At 58.6% G+C, this 18235-nt stretch overlaps 1 protein-coding gene across 4 annotated transcripts in view; it reads right to left on the bottom strand.

Moving 5' to 3' along the window:
* Positions 1 to 15770, bottom strand: part of ARAP1 (ArfGAP with RhoGAP domain, ankyrin repeat and PH domain 1) — a 28195-nt gene extending 12425 nt beyond the window's left edge. For 2 of the 4 annotated variants that reach the window (XM_066571971.1, XM_066571969.1), the window contains exons 1-12: positions 15036 to 15769; positions 8878 to 9026; positions 7285 to 7352; positions 5942 to 6045; positions 5216 to 5386; positions 3577 to 3646; positions 3194 to 3314; positions 2871 to 3076; positions 2409 to 2515; positions 2127 to 2326; positions 1945 to 2030; positions 634 to 816 (exon numbers count right to left, since the gene is read on the bottom strand). In XM_066571971.1, coding sequence (XP_066428068.1) covers positions 634 to 816; positions 1945 to 2030; positions 2127 to 2326; positions 2409 to 2515; positions 2871 to 3076; positions 3194 to 3314; positions 3577 to 3646; positions 5216 to 5386; positions 5942 to 6045; positions 7285 to 7352; positions 8878 to 9026; positions 15036 to 15709 — 2139 coding nt within the window. In that variant the 5' untranslated portion in view covers positions 15710 to 15769. Of the gene's footprint in view, positions 1 to 633; positions 817 to 1944; positions 2031 to 2126; positions 2327 to 2408; positions 2516 to 2870; positions 3077 to 3193; positions 3315 to 3576; positions 3647 to 5215; positions 5387 to 5941; positions 6046 to 7284; positions 7353 to 8877; positions 9027 to 15035 lie in introns of all 4 variants that reach the window. The other 2 variants (XM_066571970.1, XM_066571972.1) reach the window with 2 other exon arrangements.
* Between the last annotated feature and the right edge of the window lie 2465 nt (positions 15771 to 18235).

Here is an 18235-nt window from a genome sequence, read left to right on the forward strand (position 1 = left end):
CCCCCACCGCTTGTAAAAACACTGCAGAAGCCACGGCAGGGGCAAAGCCATGGCAGAGCAGGAGGCGAAGGTCAGCAGCCAGAGTGCCAGGATGGCATTCCATGTGTCATATTCCTTGTGTGACCGCTGTAGTCTGGCACCCTGCCAACAGCCAGCACTGGGAATGAGTGCCGCGGGCGGTGATTAGGAGTGCTGGCCAGGTACTCCTGGGGAGGGATGTCAAGCTGCCTCAGCTGGGGTGTGCCCCCAGCACCAGCTCCCCTAAGCCCCATCCAGCCCAGAGCTTGAACCCAAAACAATGCCCAAGCCAGGGAGAGGTAAACCTTGGGGCTGCCTGGCTGTGGTAGGGAGATCCCATCTCGGACAAGGCTCTCCAGCCTGGACATGAAGCTGGCTACACCCCACGGCAGAGATGTTACCCTGTCCCCACAGCTGGCTCATCCTTCCTGAGACTCCAGACTTTGGCTTGGCGTGCACAGTGAGGACAAAGGGTGAGCAATGGGGGCTGGGGGGATACAGGCAGGGAGGTGTGGTGGGCAGTCTGCTTGGACACCGACTTCACTCCCCAAAGAGCCTCAGGACCCCAGCTCAGGCAGAACCCCGACGTGGGTGCCCATCCCTGGGGGAACTGACCCTGTCAAGCTCTTCCTGGTTGCCGAAGAGCGGGTGGTAGTGACGGTACTTGCCCTCCCGGTATTTGGCGATGAGGAAGCGCTTCCTCTCCTGGCTGCCGCTGGTAGGGCTGATGGCCTCACTGGGAGGCACATTTGCAGCCCAAAACTGGTTGGCCATTATGTTGCCAAACCGCTGGAAGAGCTGTGGAAACAATGACAAGGAGACGCCAATGCGACCACACTGCTGGGGCATGTGGGGAGCTTTGCTGCGGGGCAGGGTGCTGCCCGGAGGAACAGTGGGGTGCAGGAAGAGCATGGGTGGTGTAGGGGAGTGGGCAGCGGGGGTGGGCAGGGTGCAGGTGCAGCCACCCACCCAACCCACCCACTGCAGGCACGCAGCATCCGACAGCCCCCACAGCCGCCAGCTCCCCTTCCTGCCCCGGAAAAGCACATCTGGAAAGCAGCGCCCAGCTGTGGGAGGTGGGGTGGTGCTCGGTACCCACGGGGGCAGATTCAAAGCGCTTTTGGTGGCCCCTTGCCATCCCGCTACCCGCAGCTGAGCAATGCCGTTCGGAGAGTCATCAGGGAGATACACCTCTCCTCAACACCCACGGGCACCGCCAGCAGCTCTCAGGGCTGGAACGGGTGCATGCGAGAGCGGAGAAGGGGCGGTGCGAGCCAGAGCCCTGGGGATGCTGGGGTGGTTTCGGGCAGGCTTCCCAGAGAGGGGAGGGCAAAGGGAGCAGCCGCAGGAGCAGCTGGAAGCGTTTGGGAGCTCGGGGAGCAGGCAGTGCTGGAGGCGGGGGCTGCGCGGGTGGGACGCCGAGCAGGAATGCAGGATCTGAGCAGGATGGATGGGAAGAACGGAGCCAGGCAGGCTCTGCCGGCGGGAAATGGCTGCTGGGTTAGGTCTTGAAACGAATCCCAGCTGCGCCCGCCCACCCATTCCCGGCCCTGGCCGCGCCGGCACATTCCTCCGCGCCGGCGGCCATAGCGCTTCGGGGGAATGCTCTGCCCCTGGGCCTACTCCCGTCCCACAGCCACGGCCCCACGGACAAAGAGACACCGTCTGTCTGTCTGTCTGTCTCTGGCACACAAGTGCCGCTTGTCCCTACCGGCATGCTGAACTGGCTGCCAGGAGTCCACAGGGACAGAATGAAAGGCTGCTGGGGTTCCTCTCCCTAGCCAAGGCACACCAAGGTGTCCCCTCAAGGGCCTGGAATCAGCCTGGAAGAACCCTGCCGTGCTCCAGCACCCCCCAGCCCACAGCGCCATAATGCAGAGGGATTGCCTCCCAAAAGGGCTTTTTGGGACTCGTCTGTGCCACTACCTCGATCAGCTCCTCAGTCCACACCTTCCTGTCCATCTTCAAGCTCCGGACTTTGGTGATGCCAGGGCCCAATCCCCGGTGTTCCCCTGCCAGTGAGATGAGCCATTAGGGACCCATTTTGGGGTGGGAAAGGTCTGGGGGTCCCCAGGGATCCCCATTTGTGCCCCTCTGGATATGGGTACCTGCACATCTCTTGCAGATGACGACACAGAGGTTGATGGAGGCCCAGTCGGGTTTGGGGGAGCCGCAGTCGGCACAGAAGCGGTTGGACTCCACTGCCCAGATCCTCTCAGCCACCTCCGAGTTGGAGAGTGCCTCAGTGATGGATTGCTGCATGGCCTCCACCCATTCCTCCTTCTCCTGCTCCGAGTCAGCAGAGAAGCTGCCAGGAGGGATGGGGGTGAGCTATACCATGGCTCAGGGTGGGCAGCAGCCTCAGCACCCCCTCCCCACCCTGGGCTCACCTAAAGATCCTGTATGGTGTGGTGAGGTCAAAGCCCCGGCGATCCACCTCCTTGACGTTCCCCACATTCATCTCAATGTAGGTGATGCCAATCCCCAGCCGATAGTCCTGGTGGGGGAGCGTGGGCAAGGGATGAGGGGGGGATGGATGATGGGATCCAATGCCTGTGAGCTGGGATAACTCTGTCCCTTCACTGCCCCGCTCTCATCCTGGGTGTACCTAGGCCACCAGAGACTCTGGAAGCAGCTACAGTGGGTATCATGCTTCTGGGAGATCCCAAGTCTCAGAGCCAGCAGAGAGGGGGTCTCAGAGGGAAGCACCCTGTGGCTTCTGTGCTGTCCCTATTTGAGGGATGGTGGCAGGCCTGGGTGCCCTGGCTCACAGCTGCTCTGCTCAGGCTGGGGGTGCAAAGGGAAGGGGCATCAGGGTTCCCCATAGTGCCACAGTCCCCCCAGCAACCCACCTCCGCATTCTTGTAAAGGAACACTTTGTCCCCAGCCACCACCACAAAGAGCTTGTGCTTAAAGCCCCGCAGCTCCAGGAAGCCACTCTTATCAGCTAGCTCAGTGGCACTGTCAGTGGCTAAGGACATCGATGTCCTCACTGCAGCTTTGCCCTTCCGCTCCTCCGCAATCTGCTGCAGGGTCCGTATCCACTCATTGCGGTCTGCTGTGGGGCCAAAGGCGAGACGGGTCAGGATCAGCCTGAGCCCAGGAGCCATCCCTTGGGCTGTGAAGGGAGAGGAGCTGGGGAACAGGAACCCCTGTCACTGTCACTGTCACTCACCATCATTCTCAGCCCGGAACACAAAGTTGCGGTTGTTGGTGACAACCTCAAATTTCTGGTCCCCAACACTGGAGACGCGGGAGATGGAGGAGACGGGGATGAGCCGCTTGGAGTAGGTATCCTGAGTCAGGGAGTGGGAGACACGCTGCTCATGTCTGTGTCAAACGGGGCTGTTAGTGCCCCAGGCTCCCAATGCTCCAGCTCCAGTGTCCAGGAGACTCTGAGCCTCATCCCTAGCACCCAGCCATGGCTGCTCCCTGGGATACTGACCCTTGGTACAGCCATGTCTCTGAGCTGGGATGGCCAGAGGGAGGTGGCCCTGCTGGGGCAGCTCCTCTGCCACCTTCTCATCCCAAACCCCCAGATCCATCTTCTTCACCCACCTTTTCACTGTCAAAATAGCGGAGGTAGTCAGTGTCAAGCTTCACCCAGCGCCTCTGGTAGATGTAGGACCTGGGAGGGGATGGGAGGGACCCATTGGAGGGGATGCCCTTGAACTCAGGATGATTCTGCTTGCGTGTTCACGCCCCAATTGCCAAAAGCCTGGGGCCACCTCAGCATTGATCCTGCCCTGTGTCCCCAGCCCTCGATGTCCCCAACCCCCCATCATATGCCATGTCCCCACCCCTCCATTCTGCCTTGTGTCCCCAACCATTGGTCTGATGCTATATCCCCAGTCCTCTATCCTGCACAGGGATAAGAGGCCTGTCTCAGCCAGCCCTTGAAGTCCCCAGCCCTTGATCCTGTGCCCTCTCCCTGTGCCCTCATGTTGCTGTTGGGGATAGCAATGGGGACTTTACGCTTTCCTCCAGGCACCAATTAAAACATGGAGCTGAGAACAAGGGCTGCCCCTAACAGCTTGGCAGGATTCAATCCAGGAGGGGTCAGTGGCACCAGAGCAGAGGGAGAAGCCATGCATCTCTGTCAGGATGAGGATACAGGTGACAGATGTCTGGAAGACAGCCCACCAGAGACCCCTTTGCCCTCCCCAGCTGAGAATGCACACCAACCACGCACCACAGGAAAAGGCAGAACACTCTTCAGCCCATAGCTTTAGGATTAGGGCTGCAGGAGGAGCCAAGCCCTTTCCAACACAGCTACAGCAAGCCCTGCCATGCAGCCCCCTACCAGCACTGAACATCCAGGTCCCCCCATGCTGGTGGGGCTGTGGCAGCAGGAACACGGTTGCTGAAGGGCTTGTTTACTCAGGAAAGGTTTGCTGGAGCAGGGGTTTCCCAGGGACCTTCCAGCTGCTCTCACTTCCCCAGCAGCAGGGCTACTCTATTGCAAACAGCTGAGCTTCCTCCTCCACGGTGGAACTGCTGCCTCGGGGCTTACTCGGAGCCCAGATTAAGAAGCTCCTGTCTCATCTCCTGCTTGATTGTTGCTTCCCAGCTAGTGCAGGGGCTCTTTGAGTGGGCTCCCTGTGCACACTGTGCTGGCTGTGCTCACTGGGTCCACTAGACTCCCTGGGGATCACTGGTTCCCCATGACTCCCTGGCTCACTCACCCTGGAGCACACAGACACAAGCCCAGCACTTCCCCTGTTTTACTGTTGCACTGCTCTGACTATCCCCCATGAGCCCAGGATTTGGGGCTGCTACCCCATGGGATAGGGGCTATCACCACCTCCTCCTGCAGCAAACCCAGCAATCCCAAATGCACAGCTCAGTCCAGACACCCCACCTCATCCCTGACAGCTTCTCTTGTGGTCACTACTATTCCAGGGCTCCCCCAGAGGAAAAGCAGCTCTTTTCCTAGTGATGCAGGGTCTGAGAGGAAGGTCGAGCTGCAGCCTCCCCTTCTCAGCAAAGTCTGTACAACAACTGGTGAGAGAAGGCTCTCTCACAAAAAATGAGTGTTTCTAGCCTAAATCACAGGTTAGAAGGGAGTGGAAGGAACCCCTAGCAATGGATTTTCACCAAAGCAAAAGCACACCCCCATGAGCAGGAATGACAGGTGAGAAAAGGAGGGGACAATTACGCTTCTATGTCACACAGGGACCCCCAGTACATCACTCACCCCTGTGGCGGGTTCTTGTCCAGCCACCCTTCTCTGATGGTGGGTGACAGCAGGCTGGTGGCACTGGTGCCCTCCATGCTGTCACTGAGTGTGCCGGGGCTGCTGCTAGGGAAGGCGTTGGGGGCAGGCAGGTGCAGGCTGGGCTCCCTGTCACTCCAGCTGCTGCCACCACTGGGGATGAGGAGCCGAGGGAGGGGGTTAAGAGCTGGCAGGTCCCGGGAGGGGCTGAGGTTTCCCCGGCATGCTTCAGCCTCCCTGTGACCTTCCCTGAGGCACAGGCAATGCAGGCCAGCTGTATGCAAGCGGGGACACTGGGGACAGTCCCCTCGGTGGAGTCCTGGTGTGCCCCCCAGTCCCAGGGACAGCCCAGGCCTGAGTCCCAGCTCTGGGAGGGGCGACAGGGGCACCCCCAAGACTGCAGCCCCAACCCAGTGATGTGCAGAGCTGCTCTCTGCTCGCACACACCCACACGTACTCCCATTCACAGGTCCTGTGTGTGCCCCTCTGTGTGCACGCTGTGGAGCTGTGCATGCACAAGAAGCCCTGACCTGGCACACTCACCTGCCCTGCCATACACAGGAGCTCTCTGCCTGTGCTCACACCCCACACACACAAAAAAAATAAACCAGCCCCTGGTACAGATATTTTTTGCCTATACACACACACAGCACGTCAGCAGCATCACACACATGTGCCCTGCACAGAACACGGCAGCCAAGCTCGTACCTGGCAGGGGATGCACTGGGCTGGTCCTCACCAAACTCATCTTCACTGAAGAGGCTGTTGAAACGCACAGAGCGTGGTCGCCCCATCCTAGGCTCAGCATCCTCCTGCAGAGACACACACAGGTGACACCTGGGTGTGGGGGTGTTCACAGGGGTCCCAGGATGAGGGAAGAGATGAGAATCTTGACTCCATGTTTCAGAAGGGTGATTTAGTATTTTATGATATATATTATATTAAAAGAAAATTATATATTAAAACTATACTAAAAGAATAGAAGAAAGGATTTCATCAGAAGGCTTGAAAGGAATAGAAAGGAATGGAATGATAATAAAATCTTGTGACTGACCAGAGGGTCCAAGTCAGCTGGACTGTGATTGGCCATTAATTAAAAACAACCACATGAGACCAATCAAAGATGCACCTGTTGCATTCCACAGCAGCAGATAATTATTGTTTACATTTCATTTCTGAGGCCTCTCAGCTTCTCAGAAGAAAAAATCCTAGCAAAAGGATTTTTCATAAAATATGTCCATGACACCTGGGGTCTCCTTGGTGCCACTACCACACCGTGAAGGGTGCAGGCTGGATGGAAGGAGAGGGGACACGATGCCATGTCACCAGCCCATCCCCAGCTCAGTGGGTGCCCACAGTGCCAGGGTGCCCAGGAAGAGGCATGCTGAGGCTCACAGAGAGAGAAAAGTGTAGCCAAGGGAGGAGCTGAACACCAGGATGGTTCTTTATAGCAGCTTAACATGTTGGAGCTTCATGAGAAATCTGGCATTGCCTCCTTGGCCCTGGTGTTCCCAAGCCAAGGTAGATGGGGCTTCAGGTGTTCAGGGACCTCTCCAGCTTCTGGGACTCCTCAAATCCATCTGTTCCCACCCCAGAGAGCGAGGGAGGCAGGCAGAAATTCACAGTCCAGGGATTACATTCAAGATGCAGTGCTGGAGATGTCTACTAGCACACACTCTGGGCATGCCAGTGTGGTGTGCTGCACAGCTGGGGGTGCTCCCCAGAGACCCCAGAGGAACAGTGAGTGCTTCCTGGGGACACGTGGGTGAGACCTGGTGCGTGCTCCCCAGGGACCCTCGAGTCCCAGCACCACTGAGAGACCTGATAGATACTTCCCAAGGACATTGAAGAGCCGAGTTCCATCTCTGGGGTTCCATCCCCCATGGGAGACCCAGTGGGTGCTCAGGGAGACAGAACCCCTCTCTAGCCACTGCCAACATGCTCCTCCAGCCCTAACCAGTATCTCTGGATCATCCCAAGGCTGGTACCTGTCCTTAGGGCCAGTCACCCTGCTAGCTCCTGCCCACCTCCAGCCCCACAGTGGGACCAACCTTGGCCATCTCCCCCGCCGGTCTGGCTAATTCCTCCTCCCACGCCGAGTCCTCGTAGTCTGAGTCATCTGACAAAGGAGAGGGAAGATACTGGGAATCAGCTGGGGTGGAGCAAGGGGTCCCAGTTCCCCCTGCTATCCTGGAGCCTGTGAAGAGGATGCAGGCATGGCTGGCTTCCCTTTGCTTTGCCCTTGGCAAATAACAACCCATTCTTGTGTCAACAAAGGTTTTATCAAGGAGTTTGGGGAAGAGCTGGGAAAGGGCAAAGTCCCACTAGTGGCACCTCCCAGCACTGTCCTGACACTCCTGGCCTCGCCAGAAGGGGACTTGGTGACACTAGCCCCAGCACCATGGCTCCATCCAGGCTCTCGTGTCTCTGCCTGGGAGCTCCTGCTGCTGGGGGTTCCCAGGGGATTTTTCCACAGCTGGTTTGCCAGGGTGAATTCCCCTTCCTCCTCTCCCATTCCTTATCAGCTCCCGAGCTTGTGCACCGTGGAAATGAGATCCCAGATGATGATGGGAGTGAGAGATGGTTCCTCCTCACCCAGCACCCACATCAGCAGGAATCCTGGTCAGGATTGTAACCCCACAGGGAACAAGTGGCCCCAGAGCACCTGGCCCTGGCAGACACCCACTCCCAAATCCCACTGAGAATCTGGATCAGATTCCTCCCAAAACCACAACCCAGATGATGGTGTTTGGGCCCTGGCAGCAGGCAAGGATGCTCTCAGGCTGCAGTGGGTTGAGGGGTGCAGGTAGGTGCTCACCTTGGCACCACAGAAACCCCCTGCAAACTCTGCATCCCAAGCCCATCAGGGTGGGAGCAGCTTTCCTCCATGCACCCCCAACAAACAGATAAGCTCTGTCCTGATAACCTGTCCACAGCTTCTCCCAGCTTCTGAAACACACCCCAGATCCCAGTTAAGCCAGTGCTGCTTCCTGAAGGGCTGCTGCCCTTGAGAGGCACCCAGCACCCCACACAACTCAGCCCTTCCTCTTCCTTCCAGCAGAGCTGTTCCAGCTGAAGTGCAGTCCAACCAGGGCTGCACCCTGAGGCCAAACCTTCACCTCTCCATGGGGTCCCCAGCTCAGCACTGCTCCCTGCAGTTGGCTGAGCCCCAGGGACACCCTGAGGATGGGGCTGGGGGATGCAAAGGCATCCTGGGATCCCAGAATCAGAGACATCTGCATTTCACCCCCCTAATAGGTTCACTTTTCCTCTGTGAGTGTGTGTGCTTCCAGCACCCACAGAAACCTTTGCTCTGCCATAGGAGAGGCTGCACCCAAACCCCCAGTCCACATCTTGCATCCCTTGAAACTACCAACCCAGGTCTTACACCCCTTCCCTGAAGTGCCCAGCTCAGACCTCACACACCCTAAATCCCCCAGCCCAGGCCTTGCACCCCTGACTCCCCCAGCCCAGAAGGCAAGAAAGGGGATAGAGAAGAAAAAGACCACAGCAAGGACAGAGGAACAAACTGCCAAGAAGGCAGGCACAGCACCCATGGGATGGATGCTGATGGATTGGCAGCCAAATATCCCAAGGCAAGATTTGTGACGGGGGAAGAGTGGAGAGGCTCCCCTGGTACTCACCAAACTCTGGCACGAAGGGAAGGCTGGCCTTGGAGGGCAGCGCAGGTGGCGTCGGTGCTGGCGCCTTGGAGCGGGGCGGGGGCAGCGGGGAGGACAGGGTGACACCAGCTGCTCTCTCAGTGATGGGCACCTCCTCCTTCACAGGGATGCTGTGGGGGAGAGGAGCAAGCACTGCCTTATGCCAGCCCCTCCTGCCTTGCTTCCCAACCCTGATACACCTGCAGGGGGGTCACAGAGAACCCCCAAAAGAGACCAAACCCCAGCAGACCCAGACCCACAAAGCAATTCCTAAGACCCCAAGGTAAAGCTGTGCTTGGGTTATATGACTACTTTTGTAGCCTGGAAACGTTTTCCTGGCATCCAGCCTCACTCCCCTGTGTGTGCTTCACGGCCCAGGATCCTTATCTGACTCTGGGACACCTAAAGCCGCCCACAGCCTTGAAGCCACATCCCAGAGCAGGTTGTTTTCTTTCCTCCAGTCTAAACAATGGCAGAGTTGCTTCCTTAGCTGGTTTGCAAGTGGCCACAAAGTTCCCTGAGCAGGATGGGGGTCCTAGGGATGCTCTGTGCCACAAGCTTCCTTATGGTGGAGTGGACACTGGAGATCCAGGGTGGCTGCTATGGCAGCAAGAAATCCTGGAAATGGAGCTTCTCCTGGCTCAGTGAGGAATGCCCCCAGCCCCAAAACCTTGACCAGTGGAGAAAGGAACCATTGGAACTGTCCTCCTCTCCACAGCAGCTGGGCTCAGCCACTCCTACCTCCTGTTCCTTGCTTCCTGCCTTCCTGAGACTGAAAGGTGACAGGCAATCAACAGAAACCTCTGGGGTAATGGTGTTTTCAAGGGCAGGAAATTAAGTTTCTCCAGGGTATAAAAATACAAGGTACCTTTGAAGCATCCCTGAATCCAGGAGAGGACAGAAGCAGTGGGCAGAATTTCCACCCCAAGCCCCAGGCAAGTGAGCCCCAGGGGAGCTGCATGCTGGCACTATCCCCATCCTTGCCCCAGCTACCTCCCACTGCACCACAAAAAGGAACAGCTGGTTAGACTGGATATTGGGAAGAAGTTCTCCCCTCTGAGGGTGGTGAGGCCCTCTAGGCACAGGTTGCCTAGAGATGCTGTGACTGCCCCATGCCTGCAAATGTTCAAGTCCAGGCTGGATGGGGCTTGGAGCAACCTGGTCTAGTGGGAGGTGTCCCTGCCCTTGGCAAGTGGGGTGGAACTAAAGGAGCTTTAAGGTCCCATCCAATCCAAACCACTCTGCGATCCCATGATTCCATGGCCAAGGATGCCATCATTATGCCATGGCTTCTGGGGATGTGCCTCCCAGCACCAAGAGCTTTCCCTTAGCTTGGGGTGAGCTGGAGAAGAAACTCCTCCCTGGCTGGAGCAGGAAGCAGGGGAGGACGGGAGTGCTGGCTCTCCCTGGGTCAGCCTGACCTCATTTCTCAGCAGCCATTTCCATGGGAACCAGCCACAACCATCCATACATTAGGGAATGCTGGCAGGGAAGGAGGGGAGCATGGGCAGTGGAGCAGCACTGCTCCCAACACCACCAGGCAGGAGGTGCCGGAGCACCCAGGTGTGCAGAGACCCAGAGACATAGAGGTGACAGTGCACAAGCCACAGAGCCTCCAGCAAGAGCCTGGCTGGGCTCTGCATCTGTGCAGCCACCCAGGATGGTGTTTGCCCCCATCAGGGGTGTGGCTGGGGGGCTGCAACACAAGCCCCATGGCCAGCAGTGAGATGACAAGCCTCAGGCCAGGACAACCCCCATCTCCTGGAAGGGGACTGCTCAGGAGGGTTTCTGGCTCAGCCCCACCCAGTCCTGTCCAGCCCCTAGCCCCACCATCTCAGGGACCAGCAGGATGGGCACCCACAGAGCTCAGGCACAAATAACACCCCAGTTTCCCAAAACACCCTCCCCACTGCTCTGCCTGCTCCACCTGTCACCATCTGCTGCTGTGGCATCCCTGGGTTTCATGTCTCCCCATGGCTCCCTGGGGTATATTGGGTGCCCTATCACCCCCTGCACTTCCTGGACCCCTCTGCAGCCATGCCCAAAGGATGCCAGTCCTGCTCCAGGCAGGGTCTGACTGGTGCCACCTCTGCCATTAGAGAAGTGGCAAACCAGTGCATTATGTGCTGTCCCTTATCTAAGCAGCACCTTGAATGCTACCCTTTATCTATTTACCCTTTATCTACCCTTTCATACCCTTTATCTAGGCCTCTCTTCTAAGGGGGGGCAGAGAGGGCGGCTCTCCCACAGCCACCACCCCAAAGCCAAACCTCTGCCCAGGCCACCACCTCTGCCCAGCTCACCCAGCCCTCCAAAAAGGAGTCTTCTGTCATCACTTCCTTGGACATCACTTTGTACAACACTCTCCCACCACCAGCTGCTCAGGGGGCTTCTCTAATCCCTAGACCATCTCCTGGGCATGGAGAGGGTGTGCCCCCCCTCACTGACAGCCTCATCCCACAATCAGGATGCAGACATGCTCATGGGATCCTCTGTGGGGTGTCTAGGTCTGAGCCACCAGTGGCCAAAACTGGGGGGCTCACAGCCCCGCTGCTGGCACTGGGAGGGTGGCATGAAGTGCAGAAGTGGTGAGAGAGAGCTCCCAGTGTTGGACACAGTTGCTGCCATCAACCCGTGGCAGGTGGTATCTCAGACATCTCACACCCAGCAGGGTTGGGATGATCCTGTCACCTCCTAGCACAGAAATGCTTGGGGTGGCCCAGGGTTTGGGGGGATGGTAAGAACTCAGAGTTGAGCATGGCCTGGAGGAAACCACAATATGGCTCTGCAAGCAGCTAGGAGGAAGCGCCAGGGACCACGGCAGCAAGCCGGAAGTGAGGGGAGATGGGTGGATGGTGTCACCCCAGAAATGCCCAGGTCACTTGCTCTGCTCCCAGGATGTTTGCATACACAGGGGTGCTTCAGCTCTTCCTCAGCCCTCATTCTCAGAGATCCCTCCCCTGTGAGCACCTCCGCATCCACAAGGGGTTATGGTGGGGTCTCATTCCTGCCCAGAGACAGGGCCAGACCAATGCAGCTGCCTCACAGCTGCTGGCCAAGAGCCCCAGTCCCAGCCTGGATGCAGTGAGCATCACCCTGATGTGGGCAGGTACCATGCAAACCTGGGCAAGCATCACCCTGATGTGGGCAGGTACCATGCAGACCTGGGCAAGCATCACCCTGATGTGGGCAGGTACCATCCAGACCTGGGCAAGCATCACCCTGATGTAGGCATCAGCTCAGCATGGGCAAGGAACATCCAGACATGAGCAACCATCAGCCCCAACATGGGCAAGCATCCTCCACTGTAGTTGGTCCTTGGACAGCCCAGCAGTATCCCCCCAACCCCAGGCCTTTCATGTTCACTGGCTGCAGGCACCAGAGTCAGGTGCCCCCAGGGGGCAGGAGATGGGTTTGGGGCCAACAGCAGCACCCCAGGGCTGTGGAGCTCCCTCAGACCAAGCACTGTGACCAGTCACCCATCACTGCAGGGAGCCCCAGTGTGGATAGCTTCCCAAGCTCCCAGCAGATGCTGCCCCACACACAGAGCTGGGACCCAACACCCACCATAGGGTGACTCATACCTTCACCCTCCTGAATGCCCCCCCTTGTCCGTGCCAGCTGTCCTGCACCACAGCACCTCCTCCAGCCAGGGCATGGCCAGGCACCAGCACTGGCCAATGAGCCACAGAACTATGGAATGGTCTGGTTGGGAAAAGACTTTAAAGCTTATCTCATGCCATGGGCAGGGACACCTACAACCCCGGGTTACTCCAAGCCCCACCCAACCCAGCTTTGAACACTTCCAGGGATTGGGCAGCTCCAACTTCTCAGGCAGCCTGTGCCAGGGCCTCACCACCCTCAGAGAGAAGAATTTCTTAGGAAATGATAGCTCTTTATTTTTAAAATGTTCTCAAAACAAGAACCCACCTATAGCAAATATATTCCTGGTCATACAATTAAAGTGATTTTGGAAATCAGAGTTTTGGGGTTCGGCTGGTTAGTTTTGAACTCCCCAATATATCCACATAATACACATGTAACATACATAAGGGTGCACAGATAGGCTCCTGGATATATTGACTACAGCATCAAGATCTATGTCAGAAATATATACATACACACAACTATACACACACACACACCCCATATATATTTTCTTTTGTTGCTACCAAGCATCAACACATACCTCGAGGTGTAATCTATGTTATGAGTGCATGACGGCACACCAGGTGCCAGGGCCCTGTGGCCACCCAGCTGTCCCACAGCGGCACAGCCCCCGGGGCTCTGCCACTGTGTCCCCAGAGTCCCCCGAGCCACGGGAGCACCCTTGTGTCCGGGGGTGCCGTTCAGCCACCGCCGCCTGGCCCATCCCGTCCTGAGTCTCACGGTCCTGATGCATCTCCCAAGGGACCCTTATGCACCCCCAGATCCCGCGGGGCGGCCCCAGGGGGGAATCCCGGCCCCGGAGTGCGCAGCCTTGGGGGTGCCGTGCCAGGATGGGCAGCGTCTGTTCCGCAGCAGGACGCCCTGGAGTCCCGGGGCAGCAGGAACCAGCAGTGCCTGTGGCTCACAGGCCGGGGCAGGAAACAGCCGGCACGGCGAGAGGCGCACCCGGTAGCGCCGGCAGCGCTCGATCCTATCCCAAAAATCCCTCCGCCCCGGGCCGCGGCGGCCGCTCCTGCGCGGCACGCCCGGCACCGTGCCAGCCATGCCCCCCTACCTGGGCAGGTGACAGGAACCGCGGTGAGAGCGATCGGTAAGCGGGGAGGGCCGGGGGAGGCCGGCGGGGAGCGCAGCTTCTCACCCCGGCACTTCCTGCAGGCTAAAAACAGCAAAACTTCCTGAGCTGGCCGAGGCAGAGGCATGGCTAGCACCAAATCCTCAGAGTGGCCAGAAAGAACCCACGGCACAGCCAGCACCAGAATGCTGGCACGGCTGGCATCCAACACCCAGCATGGACAGCACTAAACCCACAGCATAGCTGGCACCAAACCAGCATGGCAAGTACCAGAACGCTGGCACAGCTGGCATCCAACACCCAGCATGGATGGCACTAAACCAATGGCACATCCAGCACCAAACCAGCATGCCAAGAACCAGAACACTGGCACAGGTGGCATCCAACACCCAGCATGGATGGCACTAAATAAACCCATGGCACAGCTGGCATCCAACACCCAGCATGGACAGCACTAAACCCATGGCACAGCTGGCACCATACCAGCATGGATAGCACTAAACCCATGGCACATCCAGCACCAAACCAGCATGGCACAGCTGGCATCCAACACCCAGCACAGACTGCACTAAACCCACGGCACAGCTGGCACCCAACACCCCAGCTCCAGGAGCATATCCCTTAGAGTCTGTGGGTCCTGGGGAGGTTGCAGGAAAGGACTCCTGGGGCAGGGGGGCCACACAAGCTTGGTGACATTCCCCCACCTCACCCTGGGAGGGTGCTGGCACCCAGGAGCTTGTCTGCCCCCTCCAAACTGCACTCCCAGTCCTCACCCCCACATCTGCTTGTGCTCTGCAGGATTCGGGAGTGCACTGGGTGGTTGGGACATCAAAGGAGGGGCTGCAGGTGCTGCTGTCCCGAAATTCCAGCCTGCTCCCCTGTCACCTGGCCACAGGAGCTGGCAGCAGCTTTGCCCTGTGCTCCCTGTGCATGGTAGTTCACTGTCTTGCACCCACTGGTGTCAAGAGATCCTCAGGCTTCAGCACTGCCTACACTGCAGGTAGGGGGAGGGCAGGGCTCTACATTGCTGTGGGGATGGCACCCAGTCCATGCCAGGCTGGGATTACCTGGGTGACTAGCATGAGCAGGGTGGATACATGCAGCTAGAGCCAAAATAAGTATTTCAGCACCCCTCGCCCCGGTGCTGGTAGCCCAGGGAAATGTGCTGTGGCCTGGGGCAGGGGTACCCCCAGGGGTTGTGCTGGGGTTGGGGGAAGGGTTAGTACCCCCATGGGATGGGCTGGGGCTGGGGGTACCCCCAGGAGATGTGCTAAGGTCTGAGGAGAGCACAGGTACTCCAGGGTAACCCATGAGGGTCCCACCCCCATCCCAGTAGCCCCTACACAGACCCAGCCATCTTGGGGCGTCCCCAGGGCATGCCCCTGCCACCCCCCCTTACCTCCTGTGGGACACAGCCCTGGGGGGCAGCACGGGGGGGCGGTCAGGCACTGGGGGGCCCTTCAGGCTCTGGCACTTGGTTTCCACCTGGTGTCGCTTGGCCGGCAGTGGTGGCAGCGGGAGTCTGGCCCTGCTGTCGGCGGAGGGCTTCTCCCCGAGGGCTGCTGGAGAGGGGTCCTCCAGGGCTGGGAGATGGCTGCAGGACACAGGGGGGGGCTCGGGGCTGTCCCCCGATAGCGATGGCGAGAATTTGAGGGGAGGGCGGCAGCCCACCCTCGGTGGGATGGGTGGGGGCAGCTGGGTGAAGCCTGCCCCCCTCTCTGGCTCCAGCGGGGGTGTCCCAGCGGGCACCGGCGGGCACCGGGGCTCCGGCTGCTCCGGCGCTGCTGCAGCGCTCGGACGGAAGATGTGGCGCTTCATGGGGACAGGTTTGCTGCCAGGGGGCTGCTGAGTCCCGGCGGGCGGCGGCGCCTCGGCGAAGGCTTTCTGCAAGCCCAGGAGGATGCGGCGGCGGTGGCCGGGCAGCAGCACCCCAAGGCGGGTGAGCCCCTCGTCCGTCAGAGCCCGGCAGTCCCACACCGACCACAGCCCGCTTTGCTGGAAGCTCTCCACATACTGGTCGAGGTGGACGGCAGACAGCCAGGCGGCCACCGGCAGAGATCCCTCCTCCTCCATGGCAGGGGCTGGCCACAGAAACCTGCACCACTCAGTGCATCTTCTGTTGCCAGCAATGCTCAGGATGACATCAGGACCTGGGAATGGAGACAACAGCATCAGGATCGGTCTCAAAACACACACCAGGTGAAGTTGGAGTCCCAAAACCAATATTCCCAGCCTCCAACCATGCTGTGTCCCCAGGATCACCCAGTCCTGAACTGGGGGGATGCAGGGGTGTGGAAATGCTGGAGGGTCCCAGTTTAGGCATTGAAACATAGAGGCCATCCCTTTAGGGATGAAGGCACCATGGGACCCCAGCTTGGTCCCAGGGGGTGGCATTTGGGCTGTGGCACATTGTGGATAATCAGGGAATATACCTGAATATGCATGATTCAAGGGCAGGGGAGCTGTTGGCTGCACCTCAGGGCTGTCACCCTCCAGGATGCAGCTCCTGGTTTACAGCAGCAAGCCAGGATAGGGTGACATGGACAGGTGGATCCAGAAGGCTGTCCCCTCTCCCAGACTGTCCCTATCACAGCCAGTGGCAAGGTGCTGTCACTGGAGCCCCCGACCCAAACCACACCAAACCCCTCCTCACAGACCATATGCCCACTATGGCATTGCTCCCAGCTCCAGAGCCCTGTCTGTCCCTGGCACTGCTCTGGCATGGCACCACACCCTGGAGCACCTGTACAGCACCCTTGGTGCACACACCTAGCAGAGTGCCCTTGTGGCATCCAGAGCATGGGACATGGGGCTCATTGATGTCCCAGCTCCTGCAGCAGAACACCCGTCCCACACCGTAGCTGTTGGCAGGGCAAATCCCTGTTATCCCACAAGCAGCAGATGGGATGCCTGCCCTTCCCACCCACCAGCATCACAGCCTCAGCAGGTTCCAGGCAGGAGGCAGATCCCGTCACGCCAGCACACACAGCATTGCTTGTGACCCCAGCACCATCTTATTTTGTGTTTGCTGGAGGTTTCTCTAGACCTGCTAAGAAGGAGCCAGAGGATTTCCTGGAGCTGTAAATAGGCCAGTCTGATCTGCTGTCAGAGTCACATTTTCTGTGACTCAGGCAGGCCCCTCAGCAGCACTTGCGGTTTCGGTGCAAAGTGCACAGCTGAGCAAAGCTCGCTCTCAACCCGGCACGAACTGGACACTGCCGAGCCTGAGGCACCATGGGGTCCCCACAGCCAGTGACTCCTACACCTGGAGACACCAGCATCTCAGTGGTGCTGCTAGGATGTGGCCACAGTGCCACTTCCCTGGCACTTCCTGGTACAGTTTGGCTTTGCTTCAGGCTCCCAGGATCAAGTGTCCAAGGAAGGAGCAACCGGGACACGGGGCTGGCTGACCCCTGTGGCTCCTTGCTGGCAGCACCAGAGAAATCAGCAGCACCCAGGACCTTTCCACTGGTCCCAGCACCACAAAAATCCCTGAATCAGAATAAAATTCTCTCTTCCACCTCCACACCTAGAAAGCCCTCATCTATTACTGAAAATGGATAAGTGATGGTGCTGGGTGACATGGCTGTCACCACATCCCAGTGACACCAGCACAGGCAGGCTCCACCCCAGCTGGGCACCGGCTGTGGAGGAGCAGAGGGAAACACAGTGACACCACGATGGGGCTCCCACAAATGTCCCCCATCCTGGCCAGAGCCAAGGAATTGCCACCAGTGTCACCCACTGACACCAGTGCCAACATCCCCTGCTGTGCCAGGACATCGATGCAGTGGTCGGACAGACCTGGCAGGAAGGGACAGCTGCACCAGCACTCACCACTGGCGCTGTCCCAGCACTATCTGGGGTGGCTGAGGGCCCTCCTTGCTGCTCACCAGGGACAGGGATGGGGACACAACTCCAGCAAGGGAAGTCCCCGGTGTGCCAGGCTGACAGCTCCCATTGCTGTCGGGCCCTTTGCCCTCACCAAGTAAATAATTCATCAGGCCTTTGCTAGGTTCCCTCCTCCAATCATTAATCATTTAACCTCTGTGCTAAACAAGATGAGGATATTCCAGAAGCAAAACCAAGATAGGGAGATGCTGTAACCCAGCTGGCTGCTGGGGTTTGGGGGGTCACCCTGGCTGTGGCCCCTGCCAAGCACAAATCCTCCCAGTGCTGACCCACTGCATTCCTCTCTGGGATTAGGCAACACCACAGGGGCTGTTTTGTAAGAGACTTAAAGGCCGGACAAATGGTGTGAGGAGGGAATGGCAAAGACTGCCAGCACCCTGGCACTGTGGCTGGTGCTCTGGGGGGATAAGTCAGGATGCCAAAATACCCCTCAGCCCCATCCCAAACCCACAGAGCCCTCACTCTCCCAGTGCTGGGGATGAAGGATCTGGGGGTGCCTGGTGCTGGTTCCCTTTTTCTGGACCAAGGGGCTCAGCAAGCCCCTCTCTCCCCAAACTTGGGTGTTGGCTGCTTTTCTAGGGGCTTCTGCAGCTACCCCAGCCCACCAGATGCCCCCAACTCAAGAGAACATTTGGGATGCATCTCTTCCCCCAGCAGAGCTGAGCATCCTGACCCAGGGAGTAGCCC

This window comes from Molothrus aeneus, chromosome 2, assembly GCF_037042795.1.
Source record: "Molothrus aeneus isolate 106 chromosome 2, BPBGC_Maene_1.0, whole genome shotgun sequence".
Lineage (NCBI taxonomy): Eukaryota > Metazoa > Chordata > Aves > Passeriformes > Icteridae > Molothrus > Molothrus aeneus.